The 19,075-nt window shown below is 45.7% G+C and overlaps 2 protein-coding genes across 3 annotated transcripts in view; both read right to left on the minus strand.

Moving 5' to 3' along the window:
• The window catches only part of exosc10 (exosome component 10), a 285,760-nt gene that overhangs the window by 72,781 nt on the left and 193,904 nt on the right, over positions 1-19,075 (minus strand). The window lies entirely within an intron of this gene.
• The window catches only part of ppih (peptidylprolyl isomerase H (cyclophilin H)), a 167,290-nt gene that overhangs the window by 10,086 nt on the left and 138,129 nt on the right, over positions 1-19,075 (minus strand). The window contains exons 7-8 of one of the 2 annotated variants that reach the window (XM_060931538.1): positions 8,766-8,853; positions 2,924-2,964 (exon numbers count right to left, since the gene is read on the minus strand). In XM_060931538.1, the coding sequence (XP_060787521.1) occupies positions 2,924-2,964; positions 8,766-8,853 (129 nt within the window). The remainder of the gene's footprint in view (positions 1-2,923; positions 2,965-8,765; positions 8,854-19,075) is intronic. The other variant, XM_060931537.1, reaches the window with a different exon arrangement.

Here is a 19,075-nt window from a genome sequence, read left to right on the forward strand (position 1 = left end):
TAATACTTTTTACATTAAAAGGAAATGGGAGCTAGAACTAAACATCGTGATTGAGGACGATGAATGGGAAAAAATATGTATGAGATGTCACAAGGGCATTAATAGTAACATGTGGAAGGAGTTTGATTGGAAGATGAAGACAAGATTCTTTAAGACACCCCTGGTGGTTTCAACATTTATAAATGATCCTGATGTAATGAACTGCTGGAGGGAGTGTGGAAAGGTTGGAGACCATTCACATATATTCTGGGATTGCCCAGAGATCATTTTTTTCTGGCAGGGCATAAAGAATGAGATAGATAAAATTTTGGACATTGACTTATCATTTAACCCAAGTCAATTCCTACTCGATCAGACTCCTGAAAACATGTACACTAAAGACCAACAGTATTTGTTGCATATACTGTTGATGACAGCAAGAAAAATAGTGACATTAAACTGGAGGAAACCACAGCCACCTACAGTGACTCAGTGGAAACAGAAGCTGAGGGAGGTGTATGAAATGGAGGCTTTGTCTGCTCAACTACAATTGAGGTCTGATGTCTTTTTGAGGAGATGGTCACCTGTAGTAGATTACCTCTTTACTTGAGAGAAAACCCAAATTATGTGCCTTGATGTTTTTGTTTTTTTTTGCTCTCTGAGTGCTGCAGAGTCAAATATGTTTGTTATTTACACTGCTAGGCTTATTATATAGTCTTGTCAAGGAATTTCATGTTCTGTATTGTGTTGTTTAATAAAAAATTAAAGTTCAAAAAAAAAAACTTTGGTGCCACTGTTGTACAGAAGCTTTGCTTAGCATCAGTTGGCAACGAACTTGCATACTGCAATAAATCATCACGAAAACTAGGTTCTTGCCAACCAATTTTATGCGCACGCGCAATATTACGTCACACTCTAGTTTGACGAACGCTCCCATAATTAACCCAACGCCACGGTGTTCAGTAGTTGTTAATGAACAAAGACCCTTACAAAGCAGAACTGAAGACAAGAAAATGAGTCGTTGTTGTTGCTCTTTGGCTGCTCAGTGAAGGCTGGAGGAGAGTAATTAAAAACACACGGTTACAGCAAGTGTGGATTTCGCAGCCAAAATAGTAAAAGTAAAATGTTCTTGGCTTGCCACATCATACGCTTCACCTGAACACCACTGAGCACAAAAAAAAAAAGCATCAAAACAACCGAATTTCTTCATCACAGGCCAAGAAAGACAACTGTAAAGATATCATCGGACATCTTCACAGACTTCAGTCAGTCACTAAATACGGAGAATCAGAATCAAGCACTAAATACCTGGAATGCACCCTAGGACATTAGGTACTGCTCTAATACCGTGCTCATTTACTGATCATCTTACCTGTAAAATGCTCCGAGACCAACCTGTGATACCACGGGATGTAAACCTAGTGTACATTATCACACTAATGAACAAACACCACTATGAAATGGCACCGATCTGGACATGTTTTACGATTAACGCCACCAAACAAGAAAATATATCACGAGGCGCTACATCATCATCTTTATGCTAGTAACCTGCTAAAACATCTTTATAGTGTTTCAATAGCATATTTATTAGACAGTGCTGTTTCAATGAGCGTGGTCATTAAAAATACAATTCACGCAAAGTGCTGTGACGATTTCTTGCGTGCATGTGTATGCTATTAATAGCCACTGTGTAAAAGAAGGAAGCAAAAAGAGCGAAGCAGCATGTTCCATGATGTCCCAAATTGATCATTACTAAGTAGGTTAATCATTTTGGGATCAGCATCCGTGTTAATGAGTACTTGTACTCGGTGTGAAATTACAGCAAGTGTACCGATGCATCCTGACTAAATATGCCAATTTGATTTGTATTCCTTCATCCCTCACCCTAATCAGATCATATGACTTTTCAGGAATTGGGGACTGTGTGGGTGCAATGAAATGTTTCGCCTGGTATAACTAATTATTCTATCCACATTCACTGGATAGGAGCAACTGCATGCTCTGATTGGCTACTCTACTACCAGGATATCAGCTCATATCAGAGAAAAACAAAATGGCGGAGCGTGTTGCTGAGCCAACCGAGGACGACATAAAAATTAATCAGAAACAAAACCCCCAATATTGTTATCAAGTATTTAAAAGAATCAGAAATAGCTAAAAAGAATATATCGTTTTTTCTCCCCACAATATCTCCTGTTCCACACTCCAGTAATGCACCTTTAAGTTGGTAACTGCCAAAAAACCCAAAAGAAGAAAAAGAAAACCCCCAAAATACAAAAAAGCAACAAAATATAGAATAAAAGTATTTGATGGTAAGAACGCATCTTTTTTTTCATTTTTCAAGAATTATTACTACAGCATTTTCCACAAATTGCTACGGTCATTTCGCCGGTTCGTTTACATTCTAAGCGGAAATGATTTTGTCGGACGTTTTGTATCAAGTTTTTATTTATCGAATTTGCAAAAAATAAAAATGCTCGGTTTCTCAAAATCCAGTGAGCATGGCTGTAATAAAGCAGTTATTCCATTCAAATCGCGATGTACATGGCTTCTAGCTGCGATCAGTTCATGTACGACTCGATTTCGTGGAATAACTGTTAAATATCATCTAAATACAGCTGGCATCGTATGCGCTAATCTCACAGTCACTCATCACTATCCAGTGAAAATGACTAATGCACCAAACCCATGTTGCTGACCGAATGACGTGCAACTGCACAAAACACTTATTCGTGCTGACAGTGTTAAAGCTAACGGCACGGTGGCTTTATCATACAAGCTGCGGTTTTTAAAGACAGCATTAATTAGTACAAGACTGCAACTAGCCTAATAACACAAACACGTGTTCCGAATATCTGAACTTTCTCTGAAGAGCAGGATTATTCACATTTTCTGGTTGATTTCCTGAGAGTTGTTTAGGATTTAAAATCAGAAGGCTCACCTCAATTTTTCTCATGATGAGCAAGCCGTCCACAACTTTGCCTGAAATGAAAATAAATTATGAATGAAAACCATAAGGAAGAGTTAAACAGATTTCTGGAGTGTCACTAATCATGTATATTTCAAAGGTGACATATTACATCCCTTTTTCACAAGTTGAGAGAGTTCCCTGAGGTCTTAATGAAATATCTGTGACATGCTTTGGTCAAAATAACTCAAGGATAAAGCAGCACAGCTCCCTTCTCACCCTATCTAAACAGCCCTGGTCACAATGGTCGATTTGCATGTCGGTTCCTTTAAACGATAATGAGCCATTGCTCACCTACCCCCTTCGTCAACCAACCAAGTAGCACTTTCCTCATGAACATTCATTCATGAAGGCAGCTCTCAAACTATGAGCGGAGATACTCAGATTAAATCAATCAAAGTCCTTCCCACACCATGTGGCGCCGATCTCCGTTTCCGTAGCCCTCGGCCTCTCACCTATTACATAGCTAGGGTTACAGTGGGGGGCTAGTCCTCTGGTAACCGTGAGAGTTTGACTCCCCACTCGCATCTGTATTGCAACGTGGCTTGCCAGGTGACAGCAGGTACCATTTTTTATGATGGTCTTTGGTATGACCCGACCGTGAGTAGAACTCGCGATCTCCCGATCGAGAGGCAGACACGCTAGAAAGAGGAGCCAAATCTGGGGTAGGTTTCCTGATAATGTTGCCCTTTAGGGTGAAAGAGTGCGTTGAGAGACACTCTTAAGCAAGTAACGCTGTCTCTGTACATGGTTTTCCCGAAGTCACTCGTAAGGAGTCTTAAGAGCAACTTTGCTAAGAGCTTCTTTGCAATACGCGTCCTTGATATAGGCATTCGTAGTTGCGAAAGGCATTCATACCGTACTTGCTGAAGGCATTAGCAGTTGCTAAATCCAGTCGATGAGGTCACATGATGTTCATTTTTAACCAAAAACCAACGAAATATACGGTGCTTAACGTATCTCATATCATCTCTAGCCGCTTTATCCTGTTCTACAGGGTCGCAGGCAAGCTGGAGCCTATCCCAGCTGACTACGGGCGAAAGGCGGGGTACACCCTGGACAAGTCGCCAGGTCATCACAGGGCTGACACAGACACAGACAACCATTCACACTCACATTCACACCTACGCTCAATTTACAGGGAGTGCAGAATTATTAGGCAAGTTGTATTTTTGAGGATTAGTTTTATTATTGAAAAACAACTATGTTCTTGATGAACCCAAAAGACTCATAAATATCAAAGCTGAGTATTTTTGGAAGTTGGAGTAGGGCTTTCTTAGTTTTAGCTATCTTAGGAGGATATCTGTGTGTGCAGGTGACTATAACTGTGCATAATTATTAGGCAACTTAACAAAAAACAAACATATACCCATTTCACTCATTTATTTTCACCAGGGAAACCAATATAACAACTCAACATTCACTAATATACATTGCTGGCATTCAAAAAAAAAAAAACAAATCAGTGACTAATATAGCCGCCTTTCTTTACAAGGACACTCAAAAGCCTGCCATCCATGGATTCGGTCAGTGTTTTGATCTGTTTGCGATCAACATTGCATGCAGCAGCAACCACAGCCTCCCAGACACTGTTCAGAGATGTGTACTGTTTCCCCTCCTTGTAGATCTCACATTTGATGAGGGACCACAGGTTTTCTATGGGGTTCAGATCAGGTGAACAAGGAGGCCACGTCATTAATCTTTCTTCCTTTAGACCCTTTCTGGCCAGCCATGCTGTGGAGTACTTGGATGCGTGTGATGGAGCATTGTCCTGCATGAAAATCATGTTTTTCTTGAAGGATGCTGACTTCTTCCTGTACCACTGCTTGAAGAAGGTGTCTTCCAAAAACTGACAATAGGACTGGGAGTTGAGCTTGACGCCATCCTCAACCCGAAAAGGTCCCACAAGCTCATCTTTGATGATACCAGCCCATACCAGTACCCCACCTCCACCTTGCTGGCGTCTGAGTCGGACTGGAGCTCTCTGCCCTTTGCTGATCCAGCCACAAGCCCATCCATCTGGCCCATCAAGACTCACTCTCATTTCATCTGTCCATAAGACCTTAGAAAAATCAGTCTTGTGATACTTCTTGGCCCAGTCTTGACGTTTCATCTTGTGTGTCTTGTTCAGTGGTGGTCGTTTTTCAGCCTTTGTTACCTTGGCCGTGTCCCTGAGTATTGCACACCTTGTGCTTTTTGACACTCCAGTGATGTTGCAGCTCTGAAATATGGCAAAACTGGTGGCGAGTGGCATCTTGGCAGCTTCACGCTTGACTTTCCTCAGTTCACGGGCAGTTAGTTTGCGCCTTTTTTTTTCAACGCGCTTCTTGCGACCCTGTTGACTATTTTGAATGAAGCGCTTGATTGTTCGATGGTCACGCTTCAAAAGCTGGGCAATTTTAAGAGTGCTCCATCCCTTTGCAATATATGTCACTATTTTTGACTTTTCTGAGTCCGTCAAATCCCTCTTCTGACCCATTTTGCCAAAGGAAAGGAAGTTGCCTAATAATTTTGCACACCTGATATAGGGTGTTGATGTCATTAGATCACACCCCTTTTCATTACAGAGATGCACATCACCTGGTATGCTTAATTGGTAGGAGGCTTTCAAGCCTATGCAGCTTGGAGTAGGCCAACATGCATAGAGAGGGTAATGTGGTCAGCATACTCATTTGCCTAATAATTCTGCACTCCCTGTAGAGTCACCAGTTAACCTAACCTGCATGTCTTTGGACTGTGGGGGAAACCGGAGCACCCGGAGGAAACCCACGCGGACACGGGGAGAACATGCAAACTCCACACAGAAAGGCCCTCGCCGGCCACGGGGCTCAAACCCGGACCTTCTTGCTGTGAGGCGACAGCGCTAACCACTACACCACCGTGCCGCCCTTGCTTAACATATGTTAATATAAATATATTGTATCATCACTAAGCATTACATATATAATGTGGTAATTAATTATTGAAACTATTTTATATTTTTTGGACAATAACTTTTTTTTTTTTTTTAACTCCAAGTGTGCTTTTAATTAAAAAGAACAAACCTTGACATGAAAGAACAAGCAAATAATAAGCTAAATAATTCAGTAAATATGTTTTCCCCTGTGCTTGATCATTTCACTGTTACCCAAACATACAGTCAGGATTATTTCAACTGTTATCCACAAGTTGGCAATTATATAAGTTTGGCGCGCGTCAGTAACTGATGCAGAACCTCTTGAGGTTCCTAGATCATACTTTGTCAATCCTTGACTTGCAAGTGACGTCAAAACAGAAACCCGGCCATGTTGGTGGAGATACAAATGCGGGGTCAAGCGACATTCCATACAAAACAGTCACGCGTACGCAACTCTCTTTGTTTTTCCACTGCTTTAAGTGTTCTTTTAGCGATGCCATATCTTCGTGCTGTAATATGGTTGTGGTCACAACAGTACTCGTGACCGTGGCACGTTCCGATTTTTTAGAATTCCGTCTGTGATTCGGAAAGAGGCCAAGGAAACTCTGAGGCTTAGTACGGAGAGGAGATGAGGGGATCAGGACACTTCGTCCAATGACCATTTAATTCAAAGTCTTTTTCATACGCACTACCAATTATTTTATATTTCAGATATTCCAGTGTTCATGAACGAAAGCCCCGCGCCTAAAGATTTAACACGATCCAGTCGGCTTTAAAAATGAATAACTCGGCCAACGGAGCTTGCAGCGAATCCAAATTTTACAGGCACCTCCCTCTAAGCCTCCCCCTTCGAAAGAGCATGGTCAGTCGGACCGCGCCTCGGCCCGGGATTCACGAACAACGCCCTCGCTGCTCTGCGCCTGAAGATTTAATATGATCCAGCCAGAAACATAGACATGCAAGCGAGCAGTCTACAATGACAAGAGAGTTAAACTCATCCCAGGATCAGCAAGTAGCACAGGCCTATGTGGTCACCTCCTTTAGCACGATCTTTAGTGTTGAAGCGCACGTACTATGGCACTCATTTGCTTTACAAAAATGTGTTTTGCTTCAGTCAAATTTCACTGAGAATTCCACTGAGAATTCCTCCTTTTTTCAAACAAACAAATACCTGAAATTTAAAATAATTGATAGTGCGTACGAAAAAGGCTTTGGACGAAATGACCTGCACTCGTACTCGATGGTCAGTAGAAGCATCTTATCTTCAGAAGTCTGACTTTTTAATATAATATGGGTCAAAACCTCCCATATCTATTTTCTCTTTGGATCGAATCTTCGCTTGGCCATTCAAATCGTGGTAATACTGAGAAAATCCAGCATCGTTTACAGGCACGCTTTCAGCGGCTGCCAGCCTAGTTGTTTTGTATATCCACCATCATGGTGGACGCTCATGACGTAGCACATTTTGATCACGTGGTTGCAAGTCATCTATTCAACCTCCTTTGGTACAGACAGATCAAAGCCTAACACTCACTCACTCTCTCACACACACTTATGGGTGCAAAAACGTGTCTCATTTATGACAGTAAATGAGATAATCTCTCGCCTAATGGAGTTAAATTTGATTAAAATGTAGCAATAATGTAACATTACAATATCCATACGTAATTCTATAACATATTGAAATATAATGTTTTGCGTACATTTATGAAATAATTAACTTGCTGTACAAGAAAAAGAATTGAACACCGGCAGCAGATTCAACACCAGTTTCCCCCGTTGACTAACAGTCCCTCGGAGGCGCAGCGCATTCTGTGTATTCGGCTGTGAGGAGACGCTCTTTGTTATGAAAGAGTGATCCAGGTCCATCGTAAGTTCAGAGCGAACTAAAGTCCTACTTTGGGCCAAGTTTATATTAGACCGTATCTGTCTCGTTTTCTTCGCGGATGCACTGTCCGTTTACATTAAAACGCCTGGAAACGCCGGGAAACGGGAATCCGCCAGAGTCCACGTATTCAATCCAGATCGTGTCTGGTCTGGTGCTGTGTAAACATTGAGAACACGCGGATACGCTGTGCTGAGCTCTAGCTGGCGTCGTCATTGGACAACGTCACTGTGACATCCACCTTCCTGATTCGCTGGCGTTGGTCATGTGACGCGACTGCTGAAAAACGGCGCGGACTTCCGCCTTGTATCACCTTTCATTAAAGAGTATAAAAGTATGAAAATACTGCAAATACTGCCCATTGTGTAGTTATGATGGTCTTTAGGCTTGCCATCCTTCCACTTGCAAGTGGTAAGTGACGCGCATGCCCGATATGCACTGAGATCACACACACAGCGGCTCAGTCCCAAATCACTGCTCGTGCGCTATACTCGCACGCTCTGTGAGCTGCGCAGGGCCGGAGTGCGCACCCTCCAGAGGGCACTCGCTGTTCAGGGCGGAGTGATTTGGAGCGCAGGATGCCTGCGGAGCCGAGCGTATCCGTGTATTGGCGTTGCTGTGTGCACGCGAATCGTGTATTGGCGTTGCTGTGTGCACACTAATCGTTTTAAAAACGTTAATCTGATGATCCGCTGATATGGTCTAATGTAAACCCCACCTTGGCTACGACGTTGTTCGGGAAAACCAATTTAGCTTAAGGATGGATCTTAAGAGGCAGTTAAAGACGATCTTAGCCTTAAGAGGCTTTCAGGAAATCCACCCCTGAACAGCTTGTTGAAGCACATGTTTTCTGATCTCGGCAGCTCAAAAGAAACTGACAGGGTGTCTTATTTCAGAGTTTGTGGGTTGGTAGGCACTCCATATACCCAAATGTATGTCTACAAGCACTAAACACTTCACTTCCCCTCAACTTGGGAACACAATATCCGTGTGGCAGTCACCTGGAAATTTCAGATCGATTTGCTCGCACTCACCAAACACTACGTGCTTTCCGTCTAACCAGTCACATTTTGTGCAGGTGATGAAAAACTGGCAGCCGTTTGTTCCTGGGCCACTGTTTGCCTGTGGGGGGGGAGAGAACAGAGGAATGAACGCATGTTAAGATTCAAAGCAGGAAACCCACAAATACTGAGCAGTCAACCAGTAATGTAATTCCCAAGGTGTGAAAAAATAGCAATACTAGGGGAGACTAATAAAAAGTTCGAACTCATCAAAATAACTGATCTGAAAAAGTCCCCAAAAAAGTCTTGTGAAGACAATCATTGAATTTATTAAATAAATAAATTGTACAGCAATTTCAAGTCTCCACTTGAGTTTTATCAGGAAACCCGTATATTACGAACATGTTTCACTTTAAAAAAAAAAATGTTGAGTGTTAATGTTTTGTAACTGTAACTTTTCTGTCACAAGTGAGTCTTCAGAGGACTTTGTTTCTCTACAAAATGACAAGTTAAGGTTTTTTGGTTTTACTCAAGTGATACAGACCATCAGTGGTTGGTTGATGTGTGCATGTGCTCGTCACATCTCGCTTTCAGCCCTCACCGCTGACTAGCAACGCTGCTTGCAGCACCGCGAAAAGGCAAGCAGAGTGTGTAAGTCTTGACCTGTCAGTATATTAGCCTCTCACCAGCAATGTCCTATGTTAGTGGCTCCTCGTGCCGATACCTGGTAACAGTGACCTATCGCAGTGTTTTTCAACCACTCTGCCGCGGCACACCAGTGTGCCGTGAGAGATCGTGAGGTGTACCGTGGAAAATTGTTCAATTTCACTTAATCCGTTCAAAAAATATTTATTTTATAAATAATCTCATTGTTGAGCGTCTGTACCTGCAATGTAGTGGCTGGCTAAGTAATTAAATACTCTTCCAAGCCAGTGGGTGGCAGTAGGTTGTGCAATAATTATTCATTTAAGACAAATTAAAAGATGCACGGGAGAAGTTGCAGTAGGTTATAACAACAGCGACGGATAGATTTTTGAAAAGGAAAAATGCAGACTATGAACTGGGTACTGGACAAAATTCAAACCCAGATGAAGCGCCTAGTAGGAGTGGGTGATCAAAAGAAAACGAAAACCATGAGCTCGAGGCAGTACAGCGAAGGTTATCTTTCATTTGGATTTACTTTCAGTGGGGATCCGGCTGCACCGACTCCGTTATGCTTGGCGTGTGGGGAAAAGCTATCCAACGGTGCCATGGTCCCAAGCAAGCTTAAACGTCATCTCCAAACAAAACACCCGTCACTTCAAAACAAGACCACGGACTATTTTGTTCACTTGTGTGAACAAACTGAGAAACAGGTAACTTTCATGAGAAAAACCACGAAGGTGTCTCAGAGAGCTCTCAAAGCTAGCTACTTAGTAGCTGAACTCGTAGCTAAAACAAAAAAGCCACACACTGTTGCAGAGACATTAATACTACCTGCCTGCAAAGCCATTGTGACCGAGATGCTTGGCCCTGACGCGGCTAATGAAGTAGCTAAAGTCCCTCTCTCCGATAACACAATTGCCAGACGTATTAGCGACATGTCTGCAGACATCGAAAGCGTTGTTTTGGAAAAGATACGCATCAGTGGGAAATTTGCATTGCAACTTGAGTCCACGGACATTAGTCGACATGCTCAACTCTTGGCCAATGTGCGTTTTGTTGATGGGGACGTAATCAGAGAAAACTTCCTATTTTGCAAGGTATTGCCAGAAAAAACAACAGGTGAGGAAATTTTTCGGGTCACATCAGAATACCTTGAACAAGGGGGCTTAATTGGGAAAACTGCACGAGTGTCTGTACTGACGGTGCAGCAGCTATGGTCGGCTGCACCAAAGGCTTCGTTAGCAGAGTAAGAGAGCGACACCCAGACGTGGTTGTTACGCACTGTTTTTTGCACCGTGAGGTGCTCATTGGTAAGACTTTACCCGCAGACCTAGCTCCTGTTTTGGATGATGTTGTGCGCATGGTTAACTTTGTAAAGACAAGACCTCTGAAAAGTCGCATATTTGCATCTTTATGTGAGGAAATGGGAGCGGAGCATAAAGCCTTATTGCTCCATATGGAAGTCCGATGGTTGTCGCGTGGCAAAGTGCTGGCTCGTGTATATGAGCTGCGGGAGGAACTAAAAGTGTTTTTGACTGATGAGAGGTGCGATGACGCAAAGCTACTTGCAAGTGATGAGTGGTGTGCAAGGCTGGCTTACATGGCAGATATATTTCAGCATCTAAACGAACTGAACACGCGAATGCAAGGCCGACATGAAAACCTGCTCACAAGCACAGACAAAATAAATGGTTTCTGTTCAAAGGTGCACCTCCGGCAACAACATCTTCTAAGTGCCAACCTTGACATGTTCCCCCTCACCCAGAAATGGCAAAGAGATGTTAACACTGCTGCACTGTGTGAGGTAATAGGTAAACATTTGAAAACACTGGAGAAGTTGTTGTCATTTTATTTCCCCTCCACCTTCACTGAATGCCTTGACTGGGTCAGGGACCCATATAGCTCAGCAACAATTTTTGGAAAGGACATGACTTTGCAGGAGCAGGAGCAACTAACTGAGCTAAAACAAGACTGTGGTTTAAAACTAAGCTTTGCTGAACTACCTTTGGACAGTTTTTGGTTGACTGCTGCCAAGGAGTTCCCCATTCTGGCAAACAGGGCTATTTCGACACTGCTCCCATTTTCCACAACATATTTATGTGAGCTGAGCTTCTCAAGCATGACTGTTATGAAAACGAAAAACAGAGAAAGACTGAGAGCTGTTGAAGAGCTTCGTGTATGCCTTTCTTCAGTTCCTGCCAGGATTTCAGCTTTGTGTTCATCTAAACAGGCCCAGGTTTCACACTGAGCGAGTGTTAACAGATTAAAAGACTAATGGCCTCTGCATGCTCTTGCGACAAGGCTTTCGCAGATAGCTTTTCGCAGACAGTTGTAATTTATTGTTGAGCGGGGAGTAATAGGCGTGCGCGATGTTATTCACCGCCACAACGCAAGGGGGTGCGAAGTCGCTAGGAGTAGTTGGTGGGTGTGGTTAGTGGAGTGTTTATCCTCCGGTTACTTATAATGACTAGAACTTTTTTTTTTTATAATGACTAGAACTGGAGTCGTATAGATGTACGTACTTCCTCAATCAACCGCTCTTCGTGCTGCTCCATCTTCGCTCGTGTTTTTAAAAATGCCGGTCGTGAAAACAAAACAAACCGGGAAAGTAGGGAAGCGGAAGTGCGTGTACAGCGGATGTAGAGTGGACCAATCAGAGCCCTCTTGTCTGCGACGCTGTCTGCGAGGCTTCTGCGGTGGTCACAATTTTTGGGAGGTGCACACAGTGTCTGCGAAGGTGGGGGGGCTACGCAGACACTGTCTGCGACGCTATCTGCGAGGACTGGGTTGTCAGCATAAATTGGCCTTATGGCTACATCCACACGACAACGCGATTTTTTTTTTTTTAAATATCGCGTCCACATTGGCAACGGATCAGTAAAATATCAGGTCCATATGGCAACGCAACGCTTGCTGAAAACGATGCAATCCTCATGCCACACCACTATGTGCGCTGTAAGACGGTCCCATCGGAGACACCAGAACAATAGAAGAAGTAGGACGCATGCGCATGTAACGGATTTGTTTTTTTCCACTTGCCATTGTGTGTAGTGGTGGGGAAATTCTGCGCTGGCCCTTTAAGAGCGCAGGTACTTATGGGAACGAGGCGCTGGCCTCTTTCAGTTCGTTTTGGAAATGTAAGCGCCAATGTGTGTGAACATTTTGAAAAGCAGTCTTATCCAATAAAAAAAAGAAATTCAAGAAATGGTTCAGTTACTTGTTTATTTAAAAGAAAAGCTGTATACAAAAGTGAATGCAATGCAGTGGTTCATACAAAACAGTCTGTTGAAGGGTCTTCTGAGCCTTTTCCCCTCTGCCTCCATTATAGTCAGGTAACTGTTGCTTTGTGTGGAAGGCTGGACTTTCTGTTCATCAAAGCAGGTGGAAATTGTCTGTCTGGCAGGTCAGTCAGGTTAATGTGTAAACAATTTCAATTTCTGTTGTTACGAATGATGCACGCGAGAGTGCTGCTTGTTCTAGTCATGTGGTTGTGTCGTCATCGTAAACAAATCCGTTCTACTCATCCAGACGACTTCGCAACGGCGCCGTTGCCAGATTTTTCAACTCTGGAACCCGTTCTCAAAAGATTTCGTTTTGGGGCACCCAAAACGCCGGTGCCGTGTGGACGCCAGGCCGAAACGATAAACAATTTTATCAGATTCACCTGAATCCGTTGCCGTGTGGACAGGGCCTAAATTGTCATTATATATGCTCAGGCCCGTTTCAAGCTATTTGGGGGCCCTAGGCAAAGGGGGATCTGGGGCCCATAATTACGCCTTGTAATGTCTGTCATTCATTTGTTATACCAGACAGTTGACGTGGATTATTCAGGCTTATTCGCTGACGTTATGGTAAATCGTGAAATCATTACACAAATGTGGTTGACATGAAGATTTACAAACATGATCATAAGCATTTAAAATCCATGTCGTGGGTGTGGTTGCTTGCTGTCACCTTCACTTGGCTCAGTTGAATATTCGAAAGGGCTCTGCATCTATGCATTACGTTCACGTTCCAGTTCAGTCATGATGCATGGAATTCTTGCAGAAGTTACTAGAATCAGAGAAAATGGCAAGGGCTGTCCTTCCTTCCCATGGAAGCAAAAACAATACAGAGACACAAGAGAAGCAAACTTGCCATGTCGTAGCCATTAGCTGTGATCGCAGCAGGGCTTCCTTGCAGAAAGTTCGGGTTTCTTAGCTGAATTACTGCATTAATATCCGACCAAGGTCACAAACGTAGCCTATTTATGTAAAAAAGAGCTTTCTTGTGAGCCATCCCCTGTCCTACTCCATTCATGCTCACGACACACTAGCTATTTCTGATGAAAGCCATGCAGCTCGCTGAAACTAACTCTGACTATGACATTTTGATAAACACAATAAGTTAATCTGGGAGAAGTTGACAGTCTTTCACCCATTTGTGTGGCACATATTAGAATTTTTAGCCAGTCCAGTTTGTAAGCCTGTTGTGCATGACAACGTTTACATCACTGTTATAAACACTGTCTACAAGATAACTACCATTAACGTAAGCTAGCTACCAAATTTGCTTGTCGACCCGCTTGGTATTAATGAGTGTGTACATTCTCACTTACCAGTGTCTTGCTTTTTTCTGTCTTCCTCTTCCCTTTTCTTCTTTCTCTTCTGGCTCTCTGAGGGGTAATTTCGCTTCATATTTGATTTTGTTTTGGTTTTTTTGCCGCGGAGCTCTGCAACCACTTGACTGGACGGAGATGGGCATTGAGGGGTTGACAACAGACTGTCATTGCACTTTTCGGCCAAAGCATGTAGGGAGGCGCTGTTGTGCATTAGGGGGCCCCCCTTGGAACTCGGGTATTTCAACAAGTGTTATTAGGCGCTGTACTGCCGCGCTCAAAAAGTTGTCATTGCTATTGAATACATAACCAGTCGTTCGGTAGCGGGGGCCCTTCGAGGGCTGGGGCCCTAGGCAATTGCCAAGTCTGCCTACCTTGTTGCAACGGGTCTGTATATGCTGCATTTGGTTACAATGTGTCATTTTGTAATTTTTTTTGGTTTTGGTGTGCCTCAGGATTTTTTTCATGTAAAAAATGTGCCGTGGCTCAAAAAAGGTTGAAAAAACACTGACCTATCGGACACTGGCTGTACTACAGGGACGAGGGGAGGAGGTCTGGCCCCCTTGATGTGCGGCGTGCATGACCCTATGGTGGAACATGCCCTGGTACCCACAAACCAAACCCCCAGCTATGGGCAAATAGCACCACTGCCTTGTGGTTGTCACAGGAGTGAACAAGGCTAAGGAAGACAACCCCAACAGAAAAATTCAGAGTGGAGCCCCAAAGGCGGATGGTCATCGCACTGCGTCACCATTCCGCAACTCCTGCAGCTGTGCTGGCGCCAACCGTATCGGCTCGTCCTTTCCGTTGGAGACTGCCAGCAAAGCCAAGAGGGAGATACTGACGACTGGGCATCCCAGGATCTCAATATCATCGCCCAGGCCTGTGCCCTGGAGAGGTCACTCCAGTGCCGCTACTAGCGGCAGCAACAACACGGGAAGACAGCAGTTACGAGTTCAAAGCCTAGAGAGGATTGGCGTAAGCTCACGGCGCTATAGGTTGTATTCCGATGGTGGGAGGGATCATTGCGTCCCACTGGCCAGCTACCGCCCGCCTCAAGTTGGGCAGCCCTCAGCCAGTAAGGTGTTGGCCCGCCACAGTCCGCCCACTTCAATGGGTGCTTGGAGAGTAGGCCAAAAGCCAAAAGACGGACTGTAATCACTACACCAAGCAAGAAAGAAAACAAGACAAAGACGCCAACCTTGAGGTTGGCAACCTGGAACGTCAGAACAACGTGTCCTGGCCTCTCTGACGACCTCCAGCAAATTAACGATGCCAGGAAAACAGCAATCATCGATCAGGAGCTACAGAGACTCAACATCGACATTGCTGCGCTGCAGGAGACGAAGCTCCCCTCCAATGGTAGCCTCAAGGAGAAGAATTACACATTCTTCTGGCAGGGGCAGGAGCCACACGAGCACAGACTCTACGGTGTAGGTTTCGCAGTGCGAAACTCGCTCCTGTCCTCAATTGAACCACCTTCTGCGGGATCAGCATGAATCCTCTCTCTCTGCCTTGCAACCTCCTCTGGACCAGCGAACACCCTTAGTGTCTATGCCCCCACACTCTGGTCTACAGCTGAGGCTAAGGATGCATTCTACGAGGAGCTCGAGGCCAGGATTCAAAAGATTCCCGTAAAGGAGCACCTGTTCCTGCTCGGCGACTTCAATTTCCGAGCGGGTGCAGACCACAGCTCCTGGCCCCGCTGCATTGGTCGCTTTGGCATCGGCAAGCTCAATGAGAACGGCCAGCAACTGCTTGAGCTCTGCTCCTACCACGACCTCTGTCTCACCAACACCTTCTCCACCAAGCCTCAAACCACAGGGTGTCCTGGAGGCACCCCAGGTCCCGTCACTGGCACCAGTTGGACTTAGTCATCACCAGAAGATCCCTACTGAACCAAGTGCTCGTCGCATGCAGCTACCACAGTGCTGACTGCGACACCGACCACTCCCTGGTTGTCAGCAAGGTACGTCTTCGCCCCAGACGAATCGACCGCTCCAAGCAGAAGGGTCATCTCCGTATCAATACAGCTAGGACATCAATGCCTGAACTGCATGAGCGCTTCGCCAGAGTCACCGACGGTGCCCTCGAGGATTGCCTCACTGACAGTGCCACACTGCGGCGAAACTACATCCGCGACGCTGTGTACCGGTCTGCTACGGACACCTTCAGGAAGAGAGAGAGAGGAAGAATGAGGACTGGTTCGAGGCAGGGATTGTCGAAATGGAGCCTGCCATTGCCGCCAAGCGAGCCGCTCTCCTCGCTTACAATAGAGAGCCCTCAGCGAAGACGCTTGCTGCTTTACACACAGCCCGAAGCAACGCCCAGCAGACCATCAGGAGGAGATGCGCCAACCAGTACTGGCTGAAGTTGTGCCAGGACATCCAGGTATCGGCAGACCTTGGCAACGTCTGAGGCATGTACGATGGCATGAAGAAAGCTTTCGGCCCAAGCATCATCAAGACTGCTCCCCTCGAATCTGCCTCTGGGCAAGTCATTACTGACCGCAGCAAACAGATGGAGAGGTGGGCAGAGCATTACCAGGAGCTCTACTCCAAGGAGAACACCGTCACACGCACGGCCATCGAAGAGACCACCCCACTGTCCATCATGGAGGAGCTGGACACCCCACCCACCTTCGAGGAGCTCAGCAAGGCCATCGACTCGCTAGCCTGTGGTAAAGCTCCAGGTTGCGATGACATCTCACCTGAAGTCATCAAAGCCTGCAAGGAAAGCTCCCTCTTGGGCCACCTACATGAGCTTCTGCTACAGTGTTGGGAGGAAGGGACAGTACCCCAGGACATGCGTGATGCCAAGATCATCACGCTGTACAAGAACAAAGGGGACCGCAGCGATTGCAACAACTATCACGGTATCTCACTCCTGAGCATCGTCGGCAAAGCCTTTGCCCGCGTTGTCCTCAACAGACTGCAGCTCCTTGCCGAGCGGGTGTATCCAGAGGCATAGTGCAGCTTTAGAGTGGCCAGATCGACCATCGAGATGGTTTTCTCCCTCAGACAGCTACAGGAGAAGTGCCGTGAGCAGAGACGACCCTTGCTCATCGCCTTCATTGACCTGACCAAGGCGTTTGACTTGGTCAGCAGAGAAGGACTCTTCACCCTCCTACACCGGATTGGATGTCCCCCCAAGCTCCTGAGGATGATCACGTCCTTCCATGACAACATGAGCGGCACTGTTCAGTACGATGGATCATCCTCGGACCCCTTCCCAATCAAGAGCGGTGTCAAGCAGGGGTGGGTCCTCGCTCAGACTCTCTTCGGCGTGTTCTTCTCCCTGCTGTTGCGCCACACCTTCCGACAGTCCGAAGACGGCATCTTCCTCCATACCAGGAGTGACGAGGGCCTCTTCAACCTGGCACACCTCCGAGCAAAGACGAAGGTGCGGAAGGTCCTCATCAGAAAGATGCTCTTCACAGACGATGCCGCCCTCACCGAGGAAGCGCTACAGCAGCTCATCACCCGCTTCGCAGACGCCTGCAACGAGTTCGGGCTCACTATAAGCCTGAATAAGACCAACATCATGGGCCAGAACGTCAGCAGAGCTCCCCACATCACCATTGGCAACCACACCCTCGAAGTGGTGGATAGGTTCACCTATCTGGACTCCACCATCTCCAGCAACCTCTCTCTCAACACCGAGCTGAGCGTGCGGATCGGCAAAGCAGTAACAGCAATGGCCCGTCTTGTGAAGAGTCTGGGACAACAACATGCTCATGACCAACACCAAAATGAGAGTGCATCAGGCCTGTGTGCTGAGCACTCTCCTCTGTGGAAGCGAAGCATGGATCCTCTACTCCTGCCAAGAATGCAGACTGAACACCTTCCACATGCACTGTCTCAGAAGACCTCTGGGCATCACCTGGCAGGACCGTGTCACCAACACCGATGTCCTGGCCAAGACAGGAATGCTTAGCATGTTTGCCATGCTGACCCAGAGACGCCTGCGCTGGCTAGGCCGCGTCAGCCGCATGGACGACGGCCGCATCCCAAAGGACGTGCTGTATGGTGAGCTGGCCACAGGCTCCAGACCCACAGGACAACCTGCACTATGCTACAAGAACGTGTGCAAGCGCGACCTGACGGCAGGCGGCTTCAACCCCGCAGACCTGGAGACGGCGACCTCAGACCGCACCGGCTGGCGGTCCACCACCAAGGCCATCGTTGGGGAAGACGAGGAAAGGAGAGACCCGGTGGGGGGAGAGGAGGCTCCGATGACAGCAGAGACTGCAGACGGCATCAACAGACACCCAACCAAGCAACTTCACCTGCAGCAACTGTAGCAGACCGTGCAGCTCATGCATCAACCTATACAGTCATACTAGGCGCTGCAACTCAACAACTGATGGATGACCCCGGCGCAGATCACCATGATCTTTCAAGGTCGAAGGAGCCAACGAACGAACGAACGAACAGGCTGCTGAGGAACGGCTGTTTCTTTCTTTATAATGTAAGTGATCAGTGAAACAAGGCACGGCATATCGTTGTGATAAATAAAAATTATAATCGTTTTCAAGTGGAATAAAACGCTACAAGATGTAATTTGCTATCGGAAAATAAAAACAACTTCTACATGGCAACACAAACCACTCTATAGTTGATTAGTTTCCTGTTGTGTTTTATTCCTTACATAACACTTCCATGGCTTGTTTGAAAGTGAGGTTTGAGCAACCCTCAACCACTGCAGTGACAGTGTTCACACTTTGACGAGTCTGCACGCTCACAGTAATTCAGTGATTCAATTTAATAAAGTTTACCAGACACTTTAAGATCCCAGTTTACCTTGCAATAACACGCATTATTAAAAACCAACAACCACCCAATGTAATTGGATCAGTGTGTCTCTGAAGGAAGTCTGGTTTGCATCATGACCAGATCTCAGGCAGGCAATATATATAAACTGTTTGCATCATGCTAGCACAAGGGAGGAACGGCGGGGTGTGTGTGTGTCATTGAATTATTTAAAAAAAAAAACCTATAGCTAAGAATGTGCATGGGAGGATGACTCTCGTATATAAAGAAATCTCTGAGAATGCTACTTTTGCCATGTTGACAGCTCATTGACTTCACACACACACACA

This window comes from Neoarius graeffei, chromosome 10, assembly GCF_027579695.1.
Source record: "Neoarius graeffei isolate fNeoGra1 chromosome 10, fNeoGra1.pri, whole genome shotgun sequence".
NCBI classification, from domain to species: domain Eukaryota; kingdom Metazoa; phylum Chordata; class Actinopteri; order Siluriformes; family Ariidae; genus Neoarius; species Neoarius graeffei.